Here is an 18729-nt window from a genome sequence, read left to right as displayed (position 1 = left end):
GTTAGCTCTTCTGACACTATTTTTAAACCATGTTGTGTTTAAAAATGTTTACATTCATGAAAATTTATAGATTTTTGTATATTTTAAGGATATGAGGCTTCTCCAGCTCTCTATTGACTAGATAGGGCTATTTGCACAGAAACATTTCCAGAATTAAGCAAACTAAATGTGTATAGAAAATGTTATTCTCCCTAATCACCCTTTTCCTCTTACTATTGGTTAATTAATTAGATTTACAAAACTTGCCCCTGACAGTCGCTTTGAGCATGTTCACAAAAGAAAATACAAAACCAAAAAACAAAACAAAACCCCTAAGTCAAGATTGTAATTCCTCCCTGGCCAGAAGAACTCTCCCTATCAACCAGGAAGGGCCATACTAAAAGAGACAAGTCTTGCATCATGCCCTAAAGGTCAATAAACTAAAACTTTGTCAGACTAGAAGAAGCAAGGAAATTCCAAAGTCAGGGTCTCTTTGGGAAAAAGGCCCCAGCTCTGTGCAAATGAAAACTGGCTACTATCAGCAAGTGCCCTGTGGCAGGTTTTCATTGTCATGAGAGAAGGGAAGAGGGGCAATCTCTAAGGCAACTCCTTTACCTTCTAGAAAATGAAGAGTGCATTTCCCCCATGTTAAGCATGGTGAACTCTTCTTTTATTCTTGTTTCCTGTTAACTTGGTCCACATACATTGATCATCCTGTCTCCAAGCACACATTTTCACAGACCTCAATTCTTCTCACTTTTACAATATTTAAATGTCACCCTCTCAATTACAAACATTTTGTGTTTTTTAATTTTTTTTATTTTTTCTGGTGCTATTCTTTTAAAGAAAACTTCCATATACTTTAAGTCAATGAACAGCATCATCAACACTGAGAATTTATTAATTTTAAAAATTAATTTTTTAAACATGTGACATGTATAGTAAACATACTGGTAAATTTTAATGAAAATTGAATGAAGTTTTAATTTAATAAGTTAACTGGGAATATTGAAAAGATCAATAAAAATAGTAAAAAAAAAAAGATATTTCTCTACTATAGATAGGGATATAGATGGAGACTGGATCTGTGATTCCATAGCTACAGAGAACTCTCAGATGAGGAAACACTCAACTATCAAAGGTCAGTATAGTCTCTGAAACTTAGATTCCGAAAAGGTGCATCAGAGGTAGGTTTTGAACCTGTCTTTGGGGCTCCAAGGCCAGCTCTCTGTCCACTCTGCCACACTGCTTCTTTATATTCCATGATATATATGGGATTGTGTCATTTTGAAATTAATCATAAGATAGATCCTTAACTGTGATCACTAAATCATGCCCCACCAGATCTAGTTTTAAGTTCTTCCTCACTGACTTAGGCTAATGGATCCCCAAGACATATATCTTTATGAAATAGAATAGCATTATTGAAGAATCCCAAATGCTTTTCCTGGCACCCCTATTGAAGCCAGTAGTTCATCTCCAGAATGTCTAATGGAAGCCCCTCTTTTGGCAGATGAAAGAATGAGCCAGACACTAGCCTGGCCCCTTCTTCCTTCACTCTTTAATCTAAGAACTGCAGATACCTTTGACTATGCATTAGGCTGAGCATTATGACTCATGTCCACAGGGATTCATAGTATGAAACAGCTATTATGTATTATTAAACATAATTAATTGCACTTAAATTGGGAATTTTAACAATGAGTCATGTCAAAAGACTTCAGGTATTATGTCCTAGTCCAGTGTTCTTTCCACTCTGATTGGACATTATCTCAGGAAACATAAGCACAGTGAAGCTGGAAGAGAGGTAACAGACATAGGGAGGGTGCTGAGAAGCTCTCCAAGGTTGTAGACTAGCTGCCCTTTTATCCTCTAACCCCTCATAGACTCACTTGATTAAAAAATTAAAATCTGAAATTTTTTTCAAGTGTGTTCTGAGACCACAGAAAAAGTCACCTGGTTCCTTTACAACCTGCAGGTTACAAGATAAAATTTCTACCTTAGGCATAGGTAACATCTGAACAGCACTTGCAGTACTCAGGGGTCATGAAGGGAAAAGGACATGGGTCCAGAATTTCTAAAGTGGTAGGTTAGAAGGGGATACATTTGTAAAATTTTACTTAGGAACTTGAGATTTGCTTATAAGCTCATTCATAAGATTTAAGTTCCACAAGGTTAGACTACATATGTATAATAGAAATGTATTCTTTATTATCTTTTTCAAAACTTTGGTAATTTCAATATATCACTATATCTAATCTACATCAAAATATGACAAAAAAAGTTTGTTCAAAAAGATCAACCCAAAAAAGTTAATATTTTATGTGAAAAAATTCATTCAAATCCAAAACAAACCTGTTCTACTTGCCCCAATGTATGAAGCAATATTAAAATTGCCCAATGTATTAATTCAGCCATAGAAAATTCAATGGCATCTTTGAGATCTACAATTTATTATTCAGCCTCATATGGTACAGAAGAAGTACTTCCAATCTTGAATCTAATAGTTACTAACTGTACGTTACTTAATATCTCTGAGGTTTTGTTTCCATCTTACAGTTTTCATCTATAAAACGGGGATAATAACATTTCTACTACCTACATCTCAAGATTATCACCTGTGGAAAGTGCTTTGGAAACTTCGTTAAAATAGGTATTTCTTCCTGGTATGGCTTGGACTAGGTGGACAGTGTCCTAACTCTCAAAATCTGTGATTCCGTGAAAATGGAAACCACTATCAAAATATTTGTTGTTAAGTTAAGACAGTTTCTAAGCCGAAAATTTTTTCAATGTACTTTTTAATGAGGTCAGTTGTATCTATGTGCTTAAAAAATGAATAAGCAATCAAGCCTCAAAGACTCAAGCCAAAAGTATTCACAATGGCTTCAATAAGTTATATTTAAACTAGGAAATTTAGTTACAGACTAAAGGCAATTTTTAAACCCAAAAATATAAATCAATCCCTGCTTCAAATTAGCTGGACTCTAATTCAGTTTTTCAGTTTAGTTTAGGGACAGGGGGAAGGAAAACCTTGAAAGGAAATTAGTTACATTCTTTCCTTGTTTCCCTGTCCTACCTCCACTTTTATATGTACTCGATTACCTATTAAACTTCATTTTCTAAACCATTCTCATTAAAAAATGTGCTGAGCTGGAAGAGCAAAGAGTTCCTGACACTGACTTTTCAGTAAACAGATGAACTTTAAACTTTATATTATAAGTTACCTCAGAGTATCCATATTAACTAAAACTGGATTGATATTTCTTATGAGTAAGGGGAGAAAGATGAAGACTGGTGAGAAAAAAACTAACTTTTCAACAATAAGACAAATTGGGAAATAACCCATTAATCTGAAAAGTACATTTGAAGAATTTGGCCATTTATTTACCAAAATTGGGTGAGAACTATTAAAAAATGTTTAATTGATCTGTTGACTAATTACACATTCAATTATCTATACTAACTTAATCTTCTTTGAAAATACAAACTGTTCATTTTCCTGGAGTAAAAGTATAAAATCAATAAATAAAATGTAAACCTCTGTCCTCTTCAATGGAAGTTTCTAGAGTATGTTTTCTTCCAAGATTCTAATCTATTAAGATTCCAACCTTCACAGGAAGCATTGTATATATTTGTATACATATGAACACATCTAGAAGAAAATATATATGTATGCACATTTCAATATATTGGAAAAGTCTCACTTTCCCAAAGAGTTGTCTGTCTAACATAACAGTATAACTAACTTTCGAACCAATCCATTCTTGTTATTATTTCAAAAACATATCAGGGAAATTGTTCAATAAAAATGGCCAAAGAATAGCAAAAGCATGTTTTTCTTCTGAGGAACTAAGCCTTTAAATTGAAGATCTCAAAAATATGTAAGTGCTAACTCATGGAAATACTTAAACACACCCTTGAGAAAATGTAAAGTTTTATTTTTCTTACTTTTTACAGATGAAAAAACTAGAAACCTCCTCTTCCCCCCCCCACAAAATTACATAGTTAGTTAGTGACAGCACCAGAAAGAACATTTCGCAGGTTTTCTTGTATAGTCCAGGACTCTATCTAGTAGGCCAGCTGCCTCTTTGAAAGAAAAACAAAGGCTAGTGGTCTTTGATCTGTCAATAAGCTAACAGTACAAAAACGCATATTTGGGGGAAAGCACAGGTCAGCCTGACAAGTCAATCCTTGGAAGCCCAAAGGGAAAAGAATGGAAGGTCTTTAATGAAACTTCATTCAACTTCCCCTAAAATGAATCTTTCATTCATTTACTGCAGAACACATGAAAAATAAATCTGGATTAAAAAGGGATTTCGTTGCTCATATTTCTAGTCAGCACCAAATATGAAAGACCGTTTGATATTTTTTTCTTAGAGGGGACAAATAGGGAATATTAAACACATTGAACATCTTTCTTAACGGGCTCTCTAATGCTTTCTTTGTCTAGGTAACAACAGCTTAATCATTTACAATTCTAGCAGACAGTGAAGAAAAATCTAACTTTAACTAAATATCATTCCATTAGTACTTTCAATTTTTAACCGTGAATTTTGTTTTTCTCTCTAGTTTTCAGTGATTACTGAGCAAATTCTTGAAACAGTTCATTGCCCTAGATATTCGTAAAGAGGTTAAAAAAGTAATGTCATGATGAATTTTTTACAAATGCTTAACCATTATTCATATACATGAAAATTAACTGTTTCATTCATCTTTATTTTATTTTACTATTAAGCAGTTCATGTGGTATACAAAACGGAGTGCTAGACTTGGAGTCAGCTATACCTATGTTCACATCCAACCTTTGAAACATACTAGCTATATAACCAGGGAAAAGTCATTTAGCTTCTCTTGGCCTCAGTTTCCTCATATGTAAAGTGAGGATAAAAATGCCAGTAGTACCTACTTCACAAGATTGTGGTGAGGTTCAAATGAGATAAGTGCTTTGCAAATCTTTAAATGTCAGTGATTACCATAATTATTTTCCTATTTCAAGCTGAGAAGTAATAGATTACCCAACAAATGTTCACAGCTGGAGTCTCTAGAAAATGTGCTATGTTAGTAGAAACTAAAAGGCTTTATTTCTATTTTGTCCTTTACATGATATCAGTTGAACTTTCCATTGATGGATATTTAAGTGAAGATTGATGGAAGAGGTGTAGACAGAGACTGAGAGGATATTACAGACAAATGAATAGTGTGGGAACTAGAAGCTGAATCTAAAAAGTAGATAAAAAAGAAAAGGGGAAAGCTAAGCAGAAAAGGAAGAAAGCCAGAGAGGATGATTTGGGGCTATAATGATAGGGGATGGTATGATAGCGGTACCTGTGCTGAAAAGTCGATATCTTTTCATGCAGATCCACTAATAGGGGTACAATTTAATGTCCTATAGATGAAGAATTCTCTTTCCCCTTGCCAGAGACAACTTATCATTCTCATGTTACAATTTTGAAATGTCTTCAGCCATCTTGATGTATTCAATCACCACTCCAAATATCCCATGTTATTACCCCTATTTTAATCAACCTACTTATGGCTCCCTGAGGAGTCTGTGACTAAATGAAGCACAGTCAATATGAGGAATCATCAATCAGCAAGCATTTATTAGGTGCCTACTGTGTGCCAGGCTCTGGGAAGACAAAGATGAAAGATGGAAGCATTTGCTTTATAGACCTGAATGATAGGAAAACAAGATTTTTCAACAGTCCAGGTTCCCCTTTAACTTCACCCACTATTTTTCTTCAGTCCCACACAGAAGAAGATCTACGAATTTCTTGAGTAGACCAGTAGTGACTTTCTCACTATGAGCCATATTTCCTCTCCTATTGGGAAACCACACCCCTCTTTAAAGACAGGCTTTGGTTGAATTAAGGCTGTGTTCCCAGCACCCTTAGCCTCAGACAGCTTGCCTTTGTGCTCTGTTTAAACACAGAATGACAGTTCCCTAACATAATGTCTAAAAACCTCATCTTATCTCTTCATGGAAGCTACTGTATCAAATTTGTTCTAAAAATAGCAGAATGACCCATTCTGTACATACCGAGAATTTTCACAGGGAACCAAGTGTTTGGGGTGGAAGGAGGAAGGTTGACACTGAATCAGCTCAAGTACTCTACCCCCCTGAAAGTCCTGGGCAGCTGTGGTAACACAGGAGACTGCCAGCAAATCAACAACATTGTTGCTATGTATGCTCTGAGGAAGGTTGCAGTTTTCTTTTTTCGCTGTCCTTATGTCAATCTATCTCCCTTCCTTCTTAGTCAGGGTCTTATATGGAACCACAAGAGCTTTGATTCTCCTGCTAGAGTCTGTGCATAAGACATGACAGATGCTTAAATACTTGCTGGTTGATTGGTTGATCTCAACATTAAGGAATTAAGAAACAGAGAGAGAAGAAATGTTGCAAAAGGCTTTGGGGTTCACTTTCTGATATCATTCAGTGGCCGTGAAAGTAGCATCTGAAAGAAATGTATTTAGTTCTTCCTCTTAGCAGAGACATGAGGGACTACAGGCAAATATGGCATACATGTTCACATAGTAGGCATTTATTAAATGCTTGTTAATTGATTAATTAATCTTAATCGTTTTTTCATTATTATAAGAAAAGATTCAATAGTGTGTGGTGATAAGAGAGTATATACCAAAAAACAGTTGTGGTGTAAAAAGCAAAAGGCACCACCATTACTATAACTTATAAAAAATATAATAATAATAGCTAACATTTATATAGTACCTACAATGTACCAGGCACCATGCTAAGTGGTTTACAATTACTACCCCATTTGATCCTCACAACAACCCTGAGAAATGGGTGTTACTAGTGTCCCTTTTTTACAGATGAAAAACTAAGGCAAGTCAAGGTTAAGTAACTTGCTCAGGGAAACTATCCAAGGCCAGATTTGAACTCAGGACTTTCTGATTTCAGGCCCACCATTCTATCCACTGTGCCACCTAGATATTCATCCCAGACAGACTAAAGCCAGGTCTAAAAACCCAATCATAAGTGTCCTTTAAAAATAGTTCAATCCAAAGTTATTAAGATAAAGGCACATGGCTTGTAGCCAGAATTTTTTTTAAAGCATCATGCTTACATAAGTTTATCAAGGTAGAAATTCTATTTTGAATGAAGAGAGTCAACCTCAATAAATAAAAAAGAGAGGAAGTCTTTGACTCTTGCCCCTTCTTCCTTTTCCTCCTCCTCTGTGGGATGGCAACATGGATCAAAAGTAGCTATATTCAAATGAAAAGTTTGATTTTCATTCCAGAATTTGGCATCATTTTGGTACTATCTTCCAAAGTTCATAATGGGCCTGATTTTCTAACTCTCACCCAGGAAAACTTTTTTATCTTCAGTAAGACTTTATTAACCTGGACAAAAAGAACTGGGCTCAAGATGATGTAGTCATCTCTCTTACACATCTTCTATATTAGATGCCTGGGCATTTTTCTAGGGAAAACTGAGGATATTTGATTACAATTCTGCTTTAACAGAGCGTTAGCCCCTTTTTAATCTCTCCTTAGTTTATGTTACCTCATTATAATCTTGGTATCACAAAAGACAGAACAGAAGATAAATCCCACCTAAGAAGAGAGGAAGAAAACCTGCAAATGAAGAAAAGCTCCCAGAACAGTTTTGCTGTTTAATTGTTTTCAGTTGTGTCTGACTCGTCACAACCCCTTTTTGGGGTTCTCTTGGCAAAGATACTGGAGTGATCTGCCATTTCCTTCTCCAGTTCATTTTACAGATAAGGAAACTAAAGCAAACAGGGTTAAGTGACTTGTCCTAGTGGAGTGTTTGAGGCCAGATTTGAACTGTCTTCCTGACTCCAGACCCAGCACTCTATCTTCTGTACCACCTAGCTGCCCAGAACAGTTAGCAAAGCATATCCAGACCCATGCTCTGATGACAGGCCTGGTCAAGGGAGGGGACAGCTGAGGGGGAAAAATGTGATGACTTCATCTGAAAAAATCTGTGTCCCTATGAAGGCAATGGCAGAAAATTAATGCCCACGGAAAGCAGGCACTGCAGGCAAAAAGGTGGAAGAGAGGTTTCTTTGCAAAGGTCTTTCTCATGGATCCAGAATTTAGACTTACGTTATCGTCACAGACTTTGGAAATACTTTCAGAGGAATTCATAGTCAAGAACAGGCAGAGGGCTCAGTAGCAGAGGGAGAGAGAAGTGGGACTCTTATGGCACAAAACATACCAAGAAAAGGAGCAGGATATAGGGTTGACAAAATACTCAAGACATAGGAGTGGCAGACCAAAGAGAGGCCACGGGGAAGAAGAATGTCTCTCCATTATGATGCCCGGGGGAAAAGCTCCAGTCATTCTACCTTACTTATGGCTTTGGCAACACTTTACCTATCTGATAACCTCAACAATGCAGGACACAACTGAAAACCTAGAGAGAGGCCCCCAAAAAAGACCTCTGAGTAATCCATCTCCTTTATTCCTTCAATATACCCAGAATGTACCCAGCACTTGATCAGAACCTATTAACTCTTTCTTTATACACAATTGTAACTATCTTGGTTACTTCGTTTCCTAACCCACAGCACACTAGAAACATCAAATTATAAGGATAAACAGGTTGTTTGAGACAGGCATACTGAGGATAGTAAGTAATAATGGTTGACAATCTAGCAAGAAAAAAGACAGAAATGCTAAAAAGCAAGAATGAAGATTCAAAAAGCACATTTGTCTCTGGTTATTCTGGGACAAGCTGTCCTATGCACTTCAACAGTCACTAAGGATATCACCATATTACAGCTCAGTACATACAACAACTGATGTTTATAACGATGAACCTGAATCATAGGAATAAATTATGTCCTGGATGCTCTGAGAAGGATGATTGAAAAATGCATCTTAGAAAGATAAAAAAGAGAAGTGAGGTTAGAGTTTTGTTAATACCAACTCACATATAGGACACTTTAAGATTTAAGAAGCTTTTCCCCACAAACATTGTGAGTGGGTAATAAGTATAAATATTACTGTCCCCATATTACCAGATGAGGAAGCTGAGGCTTAGAAGGGGTAAGAAACTTACACTTGGACACTCCCTTAGTTTCAGAGATGGGTTTAAAATTGAATCTTTGTTAATCCAAGTCTAGCATAATTATAATATATCATACCTCACTGCCACTTCTGCTATTTCGGAGGGTTGTTTTCACTACAAATTACATTGCGTAAAACACTTTCTAACCACACCAGATAAAGGCACTGATGAAATGCTTGTTAATTTATTGATTAGTGTTGCTTAGATTGTCCACAGATGTCCCTGCCACCTCCTTCCAAAAAGTACACGAATGATAAAATGAATGCAATCAGAATTCATAACAAACTAAGATAGTACACAGCATAGAGAGCTGGGTAACAAAATGTATAGAGTTCTGGGTCTAGAATCAGGAATACCTGAGTTTGAATCCTGCCTCAGATACTTACTAGCTGTGTGACCCTGGGCACGTAGCTTAATCTGTCTGCCTCAGTTTCCACATCTATAAAATGGGATAATAACAGCAACTAAACTCTCCGGGCTGTTGTAAAGATCAAATGAGATAACAGATGTTAAGTGCTTTGCAGACCTTAAAATGTAATGTGCTAACTTTTGAGCACAACAAAAATTTATTAGATTTGATGAATCAATATTCATTTTTATTCATCCAATAGAAACTATAACTTCTCCTGAGTCAATGAACAGGTACTTATTTTCAAGGAATCTCTAAGTCTACACAGATTTCTATTATGTAACTTCAACTAGGCCCTCACTGCTACAAGGCAATCTTTTTTTTAACCTCCCCAATTAATTCATTATCCCACTCACCACAGTGGTCACCACTCTTCAGCAGGCCCTCATTCCTTCAAGCCTAAACTATTGGAATACCCTACTGGTTGAGCTCCTTGCCACAAGTCTCTCCCCACTCCAGTCCATCTTCCATACAGTTGTCAAAGTGATCTTCCTACTGTGCCCCTCAATAATCTCCAGTGGCTCCCTATCATCTGCAGGATCAAATATTAATCTTCTGCTTGACAAAGACCTTCATAATCTGAGTCCCTACACACACACACACACACACACACACACATACACACACATGCACATGTACACATGTGCACCATGCAGCCTTCTTACATCTTCCACCACCACACATACTTTTCAAACCAGTGACACCAGCCTCCTTGTTGTTCCTCAAACAAAATACTCCCATGTTGAGACTCTGGACAATTGCACTGACTATTGCCCATATCTAGAATGTTCTTCTTCACCTCCACCCCGGGCTTCTTTGGCTTTTTGACTAAAATTCCGTCTTCTACAAGGACCCCTTCCCAGGGCAATAAACAGAACATTGTGTACAGGGTAGCAAGTGGCTCAACTCCTTCTCTTATTATTTCCCTTTTTAAAACAGCAATAACAAAAAAGAAAGAAAAAAATACTCAAAAATTTAAAAAACCCAGCAATAATAACCTTGGTGTCAGGGCATTTTGATGGTTAATGGCCAAAGGCATGAAGGACTTCAATATAAACCTTCAAATTTTCTCATCTGTAATTTGAAATATGGTTTTGCTGTGTTATTTTTGTCAATAATGGGAAGGGAGAGGGAGGAGAACTTCCCCAAGCTAAAACCTCATAATCTTGCTTCTGAAATGAAAGCACTAGCTTTTCAATCTTCCAGTCCCCACCATGAGACATAAACCAGAAACAAAGTCCCAGTTAATTAGCCTCAGGACAAGATCACCATGTGGCACATAGAGATCTGAGATTAGCAATTGATCTCAATGTCTCTGAGACAAACGCAGTGAGAAGGTCCCCTGCTTTCTCCCTGCTGAGCATGAAGTCTCTTACAGTGCCAAGGGCATGTCATTAGAGTTAGAGCTCTAAGTTAAATTTTAGAGACTTTTGAAATGCACATAGGCGTGGTTTCTGATTTGTCATTTGCTCAATAGAAAGCATTTTAATACATTTCTAAGCCACTCTTTTTAATTCTTGCCCTTCATACAGCCTCAGAGGTAAGGGACTGGTGCCTGGAATAGGAACTAAGTACTAGGAATGACAGGAAAGGATTGGGGTTGGTGGGAATAGGACAAGTATTGAGAATTTAAAACTTCCCTGGGTGCTGCTTTCACACTTCACTCTCTAGAAACTGCTCTGGAGACAAATCAACTCCTCTGGGAGTCAAATGAGAATGAATCAGTGAAAACTGTTGGGTTAGACCAAGTAGTAAGGGGAGAAAACTTCAAGGAAACACAAAGAATCCCCTCTCTGGTTCGTGTTGGGTGATTTGTTCTCCCTCAGTAACTCTGACAGTCCCTTAACTTTTCTACCCATATTTCTTTATGTAAAAATGAAAATAACAATGCAAGGTTCTCTCATAATACTGATAGAGCTAATATTTTTTAAAAATTTTAAGTACTTCAAAATGTTAAAAGTTAAATAGATGCGTTCAACAGTCATCAATGTGCATTCACCAGGTCCACATAGGGTGTATGGCATGGTACCAGAAAGTAATAAGAATGGAAATTGAAGTAATGAAAGGCACTCTTTATGCAGAGGAATAACTGGCAGGTGTGTCATTCACAGACAAGGCCATCTCAAGGGTATTTTGAATTTAGAGAACATGCTAAAATGGTATGGTATGTGCATGATCCCAAGTTTGGGGAGAAAAGTTTGGGGACACAAAGAATAGCAGAGTTTCTGAATTTAGTGTATTAGACTGGAGCCAGAAGGAACCTTAAAGATAATCTAGTCAAAATGCTCCATTTTACAGAAGAGAAAATTGACCCTCAAAAAGGGAAATTGACCTGAGAGTAAAAGCTGGGATTGTCTAGTCTCCTGACACCTGTCCAAGGCTCTTTCCATAACACCATACTGCCTTTCATATCCCACCCACAATTTTCAAGAAGGAAGGAAATTCCTATAGACATAGCATTTAGTTAGTATGAAGGGTTAGTATGAAGACTAAACACGTGACCTAGGATTTTGAAAATGTCACCAAAATTAGCATGTTCAAAAGGTCTAACTGCTAGCAATTATAGACACCATCTGGTTCACTCAACTATTGGCAATGTCCTGGCCTAAATTCTTTGAGACTGACAGCTATATAGGACTCTAAAAAGTTCAATTGCTAAATACTGACTTAAGTGCAACTCAAGACAGGCAGAGAAGACATACTTTGAAACCTGGCTTACACAGGAGAAACTTAGCCACCATCAAAACCTCTATTTTGTTAGATTTCAACAAAGTATAGTATCTACCATATGGCTAGTGCTATGCTAGATATTATGGAGTTATTAAAACTTAAAATTGCACTAAAACTTTTGGAATTCCCTGTGTAATACAACCTGATCCCTGACCTCAAGAAGGAACCCTTACAAAATGGTAAGCAGCAGCAGCAGCCCCAGACTTTGCAAGTTTTAGGTATGAATGGTTAAAAAAAATTCTCAAGATCTTACGTGAGTATCCTAACTGCATGATGGTTGGCCAACCAGGTGCCCATGGGCACCAAATCAGAGCTATTCTACAAGAAATGACTCAAGGCTACTGGTATTATACTACTTAAAATAAGTCTACTTTTAATAGTGTGGTTTATACCCGTAATAAATCCTGAAGAAAGTGCTAGAATATATTTCTGTTCCAAGGGCTGAGTCTGGAGTCAGGAAGACCTGAGTTCAAATCCAGACTCAGACTATTACTTAGCTGCATGACCCTGGGCAATTCATTCAATCTCTGTCTCAGTTCCCTCATTTGTAAAATAGGGATAATAATAACACCTACCCCCCACAGTTGTTGTGAAGATAAAATGAGAGAATAATTGTAAAGTGCTTAACATAGTACCTAGCATATAGCAGTTGCTATATAGATGTTAGCTATTATTGGCTATTATTATTATTATTATTATTATTATTATTATTATTATTATATTTCCCCGGAAAACTCTTCTAGGTTGATAGCTTGTGAAAGTCATTAAGAAATTTGGATATTTCAGCAACAGTTCTCCACTGCTAATGACACTACTTTCAAAATGCATTAAAAGTGTCTTGAAAGTATGCAGCAAATCATGAACCCCTATGAGGGGTTAGTGAAAAACTATGACCTAACAAGTAATTTGAGGGCTTGAAAATCTAATGAAGTAGCAGCTTGCACTAGGGAAACCCTACTCACAGCCAAAGATCTTCAGGAATGTGCCCTGATAGCCCAAGAATTAGAAAAATGGATCAACAAGGCCAACACAACTTCGGGAGACTAAATTGATATACCACTAGGTGTGGTATTGAAATGCTGTCAAATCTTAGACCAAGCTTAAGGTCTTCAAGGTATTGATTATATCTAATTCATTACATGGCAAGACTTAGACCTACTACACAGAACAGTGTCTTGGGTTAGTTAACCATGGTCATCTACATAAAATTTAGCCTCAGAATGTAAAAGAGAGTTGGGAATAACTGGTTTCTAGAACTCTGCCAGATCCACTGGGCTAGTCAAAGATGTGTTCATATTGCAGCAGAAAGACAAAGTCTTGGTTTTGACCTTAATCAGTCAGGTGACATTGAGTAAGTTATCTCAACACTCTCAGTTCCCTCATCTTCAGAATGAAAAGGTTGGACTGGATGACCTATAAAGTCCCTTTCAGCCCCAATATTCTATGATTCTATAATAAAAACTGCACATAACCAAAGGGAAAAAAGCAAAGAAGCCCTACTGAGATGACCTGTGCAATCTTAAGGAGTAAAACAAATATCAACTACTATGGAAAAGTAGCAAGATTTGGCCATCAGAAAAGGAGTGCCTCATTTTAAGCAAGCTCAATGAACAAAACTTCACAAAGGAAGAGGCACAGCCTACAAACAGCAACAGATTCAGGGAAGGAGGGAAGTGATAACATCAACTAACAGCAAGCAGATTTTACCTTGTATGGAGAGAACAGCTAATATAACTCAGGCTTCTCGGACACACTTAGATCAATCAACAAGTATTTATTAAGCACCTGGATAAGAGCACGTGACTTAATCTCTATTCCCAAGAAGCTTACATTCTAACAGAGGAGACAAAAAGTGTACATAAGCATCTATAGGAGAATTGTAAATAACAATAAATAGAAAGTAGTGAAATACAAGGTGGATTGAAAGAGTCCACTAATAATAAACATTTTTATAGGGCTTATAGGTTCACAGAGAACTTTACAAATACCTCATTCTATTTTTATAACAACCATGGGAGGTAGATGCTATTATTATCCCTGTCTTATAGACGAGAAAGCTGAAGCAGACAGAAGTTAAGTGATATGCCAAAGGTCACACAGCTAGCAGCTGTCCGAGGTTGAATTTGAACTCAGGTCCTCCTAACTGTAAGCCCAGAACACTAAACACTGCACCAACTAGTTACAACTAGCAGTTGAAGGGACCAAGAAAGACTTCCTGTAGAAGGTGGTACATGGAGAGTATCACCTTGAGCTACATCCTCTAATTCAAAAGATGACAGATGCCAGATAGACGACAGACAGATAAGTATAGCACAGTGTGTGGGTAAAATATTAAAACCAGTAATCATTCAGCATTCAGTGACTACATACAGATAAACTCATTTATTAGTTGTCCAAATTATTAGTCTTATCATTCATGTAACTGTAAAACATTCATTTTGAAACCCTCTGACTTTTTTTTTCCTCCCACTTGTGCTTCTGTTGCAAAGGGAGTCCCCTCCAAGAGTCCTAGTGTGTGATTTCCGCCCCCCCCCCATTCTCTAAGAAGCACCTGCAAAACTTTGCCACTTGTAAATCCAAAGAAACAGAATCACGTAATGCTCACATCGTCTGGGGACCAATCGTAGCCAGAGGGGAAGTCTGGGAACTGGCTGGTGCAAAGGGGACGTGATGGTGCGTGGAGCATGACTTTTCTTTTTTCCTTGTGAAAATGTGGTTTGTAGGGCTTCTCTTGAGTGTGTGCGTGCGCGCGTGCGTGTCCGCTCACCATTCTGAAGAATATAGTACAGACGAAATTGTTTGGTCTGAGGCTCTTTAAACTTCTTTCAAGCAGATGTAGACCCAGGAATTTGGAGCGGGGTGGAGGGGAAGGAGTAAAGGGATGGAGGATTGAATGGAAAGGGGAGAAAGGAAGAAAGAAGGGGAAATTGGGAGATAGAAAGGAGAAAAGGGAAGAAAAGGACCAAGAAGGAAAGTTAAGGAGGCAAGAGACACACAAGAATGGGGGATGGAGAGAAGAAAGGGAACTTTCTGCTCTCAGATGAGTGAAGTCAAGATTTCCCCTCACCAGGCTTTTGCTGGGAGCATCTAATCAATCCTATGGCCCTATTTACAAAAGAAGAACACTTCATCTCGGACTCTGAGACCCTTCAGAATAAAGCAAGTTTACACTTCTGTGCATTTTCAATATCGAGGAAGAGACACAAAGGAATTATTATCTATCTACCCCATCTGACTCCCTTCACATGGGTTTTCCATGACTAATGAAGTTTGTTGACCCTCTCCAGATTTCTTCCCAGGTCTGAAATGGGTTCTGTTAGCAGGAGCTGCTGTATAAATACTTACTTGATTCCCTCTAAGGAGCTTACACTAAGAGTTGAGCAAAGAAAGCAGATTAACCATTTGAATTTGCCCCCCCCCCCAGTTTACCCACCACCTCCTTTCTCCCATCAATGGGGGCCTTCCAGAATCACCACCCCCACCCCAATATGCAGCTCAGGGGAATCAATATATTACTTCTGCTAATCCTTCAACAATAAGGGCTTCATATTCATTGTAGGGTAATTAAGTTGTCGAAGACGGAGGAAAGAGAGGGAGCTAAGAAGGGAGACTCTTCCACTCTCACAGTCAGATTAGTACCAGTGGCAAGCGGCAGCCTACACCGAGCAGAGCTCTGTCTGTTGGTCACATGCTGCTCTCAGCAGCTACCTAGCAACAGCAAAGCCCAAGGAAAAAGTTCTCTCATTCTCCAGTTCATTTCTTCTCCCTTACTTTCTTCTCCCTTCCTTCCCTTGCTTTCTTCTCTCTCTCTCTCTCTCTCTCTCTCTCTCTCTCTCTCTCTCTCTCTCTCTCTCTCTCTCTCTCTCTCTCTCTCTCTCTCTCTCTCTCTCTCTCTCTCTCTCTCTCTCTCCCTTTCTCTCCCTTCTATCTCTCTTCTCTCTCCCCCTCTCCCTCTTTCTCCCTTCTCTTTCTCCCCCCTCACTCTCTCTTTCTCTCCTCACCCATATTTGTCCTTGCTCCCTTGCTCCCACTTTTTCACCTTTTCTCTTTCTTCTCTCCATCCCCCATTCTTGTGTGTCTCTCGCTTCCTTAACTTTCCTTCTTGGTCCTTTTCTTCCCTTTTCTCCTTTCTATCTCCCAATTTCCCCTTCTTTCTTCCTTTCTCCCCTTTCCATTCAATCCTCCATCTCTTTACTCCTTCTCCTCCGCCCCGCTCCAAATTCCTGGGTCTGCATCTGCTTGAAAGAAGTTTAAAGAGCCTCAGACCAAACAATTTCGTCTGTATTATATTCTTCAGAATGGTGAGCGGACACGCACGCGCGCACGCACACACTCAAGAGAAGCCCTACAAACCACATTTTCACAAGGAAAAAAGAAAAGTCATGCTCCAAGCACCATCACGTCCCCTTTGCACCAGCCAGTTCCCAGACTTCCCCTCTGGCTACGATTGGTCCCCAGACGACGTGAGCATTACGTGATTCTGTTTCTTTGGATTTACAAGTGGCAAAGTTTTGCAGGTGCTTCTTAGAGAGTGGGGGGGGGGCGGAAATCACACACTAGGACTCTTGGAGAGGACTCCCTTTGCAACAGAAGTACAAGCGGGAGGGAAAAAAAAGTCAGAGGGTTTCAAAATGAATGAATAGCCTCTGATAAAAATCAATCAATGGCAAATCAGAAAATGAGTTGGGAAATCAATCTCAAGTTTCAGAACTACTTTCTCCATCTTTGCAAAGTCTGCTATGATCCAGGTCAGGGAAAGACTAATAGGGTGAGGAAGAAGATTCTATTTTCAAGTTGGAAAGAAAGAGACTTGGGGCAGGGGATGGAATCCCTGGAGGAACAAAGCCCTGAGTGAATATGAGGTAAACTGTCAGTGAAACTTACCCGGCTACTCTTTCAAAAGTCTGTCTGTCCGGCTTCACTCCTCCCTTAGGGAAAAGGCCGGGAAAGGGGAGCTCCCTGCTTGTTCTCTAAAGGTCTGCAACCTGAACTGCCCCAGGGACAGCGAGAGAACTTGAAAGCCCGCTCGCTCCCCGGGGGCCAGGGAGCCTCCCCCGCCTTCGGACAGGCGCTCCGAAGGAGCCCTAGGGCGCCGGGCACCCGGCCTGCAGTAACTCACCCTGGCAGTGGACCTGCGTTGTGCAGGCAATGAGTAGTATCAGCAGTATGCAGGCAGCGGCTGTCCCTCCGTCCATCCTGGAACGACGGCAGCGAAGTCCCATTGGTACCGTAGGATGCTAGTGCAGCAGCGTGGAGAGCTGGGGAGCCCAGGAGGGGCTCCAGCAGCAGACCTTGATACCACGTGGCTTTTTGCCTCTTTTCTTGCTCCTTCTTCGGCTTTTTCGCCTTATTCCGCTAGTTGTGGCAGAAAAGCGCGTTCTACAGTGGAGACATAGTGTTTCCTAATCAACTCTCCACCCTCCAGACATTGCATAAAGCCATTTATAGTCAGCCGCCCCGGAACTAGCATGAGGGAATCCAATGGGACAGGCCCCCTGTCGCCTGCCCCTCCCTCTTCTACTTTGTAGCTTTGAAAGTAGCGGGGATGTTCATACTCTCTCTCTCTCTCTCTCTTCTCCCCCGCCCCCCCCCATTGCCTGCACTCTCTATTCTCACTGACTTTACACACCGCAGCGCCGAGTTAGCACACTAAGCGGCTGATCTGACCAGCCGTAATTTGCAATCTACAAATTGTCTTGGAAATGAAAGAAAATGAAAAGAAAAAGTCCTGCTGGAGAGATACGCTTCATTCCCTTATCTGAAATCTCCAGGCTTCACAGGAGAGCGTTGCCAATGATAGGGCCCACGCTGATGAGATTCCATTAAAAAAGGGTCCCTGAATTTAGAGAAAGGAACTTTTTAAAAGCGCATTGTCTTGTTTCTTTTAAGTAATTCATCTAGTATTTTGACCAGCTCACTCCTGTTAAAATTCTTTCTTTGGCTATCATTTCACTTTCATGTTGATGCTTAAAAGGGAATACTAATTTTCTGTCTCCAGCTCTTCTGTAACCTCCAAGAGAAAAACTAAGCGCTTACAGAACCTCACTGGGAACATTACAAGCGACTCTCCCAATAATTTTAAATATTATTGGAGGAGAAGTGGAAAAACCCAGGTGTGAAAGTTACCCCCCTCCCGCCCCAGCAATACAAGCAGGTCTTCTCTATAAACACTTAGGCATCTTTTCCAACACAATGCAACTCTACAAACCTTAAAAACAAAGGGTTTTCCCCTAGTCCATAGTGGAGAGGAAGGACTAAAAGGGATTGAGAGAGAGAAAAAAAGAGAAGCCTGGGATAAATAAATGCAATCCTGGTTTTCAAGATTTAAGTGGCACCTATGATTTCAATCATCTTCGTTTCTCTGCAAAATTGTGATTTTTCCTCCCCAGGATGTAATTCTGGTGCATTCTTGGGATGAGTTTAGTGGAGACAATGTGTAGTTCACCCAACTTCTACAGTAAGGACAGAAAAGAGCAACCCCTGAGAGAAAGTCACAAGTTTGTGTATTCAGAACTACAAACTTAATTACATTTTTAAAGGCCAGTTTGGCATA

At 39.1% G+C, this 18729-nt stretch overlaps 1 protein-coding gene across 2 annotated transcripts in view; it reads right to left on the bottom strand.

Moving 5' to 3' along the window:
• The window catches only part of LRP2 (LDL receptor related protein 2), a 258128-nt gene extending 240730 nt beyond the window's left edge, over nt 1-17398 (bottom strand). For both annotated transcript variants that reach the window (XM_027866126.1, XM_027866127.1), the window contains exon 1: nt 17296-17398. In XM_027866126.1, the coding sequence (XP_027721927.1) occupies nt 17296-17398 (103 nt within the window). The remainder of the gene's footprint in view (nt 1-17295) is intronic.
• Between the last annotated feature and the right edge of the window lie 1331 nt (nt 17399-18729).

Source organism: Vombatus ursinus, unplaced genomic scaffold (assembly GCF_900497805.2).
Source record: "Vombatus ursinus unplaced genomic scaffold, bare-nosed wombat genome assembly UNPS02014779.1, whole genome shotgun sequence".
Taxonomy (NCBI): domain Eukaryota; kingdom Metazoa; phylum Chordata; class Mammalia; order Diprotodontia; family Vombatidae; genus Vombatus; species Vombatus ursinus.
This window is presented reverse-complemented; position numbering and strand designations above follow the sequence as displayed.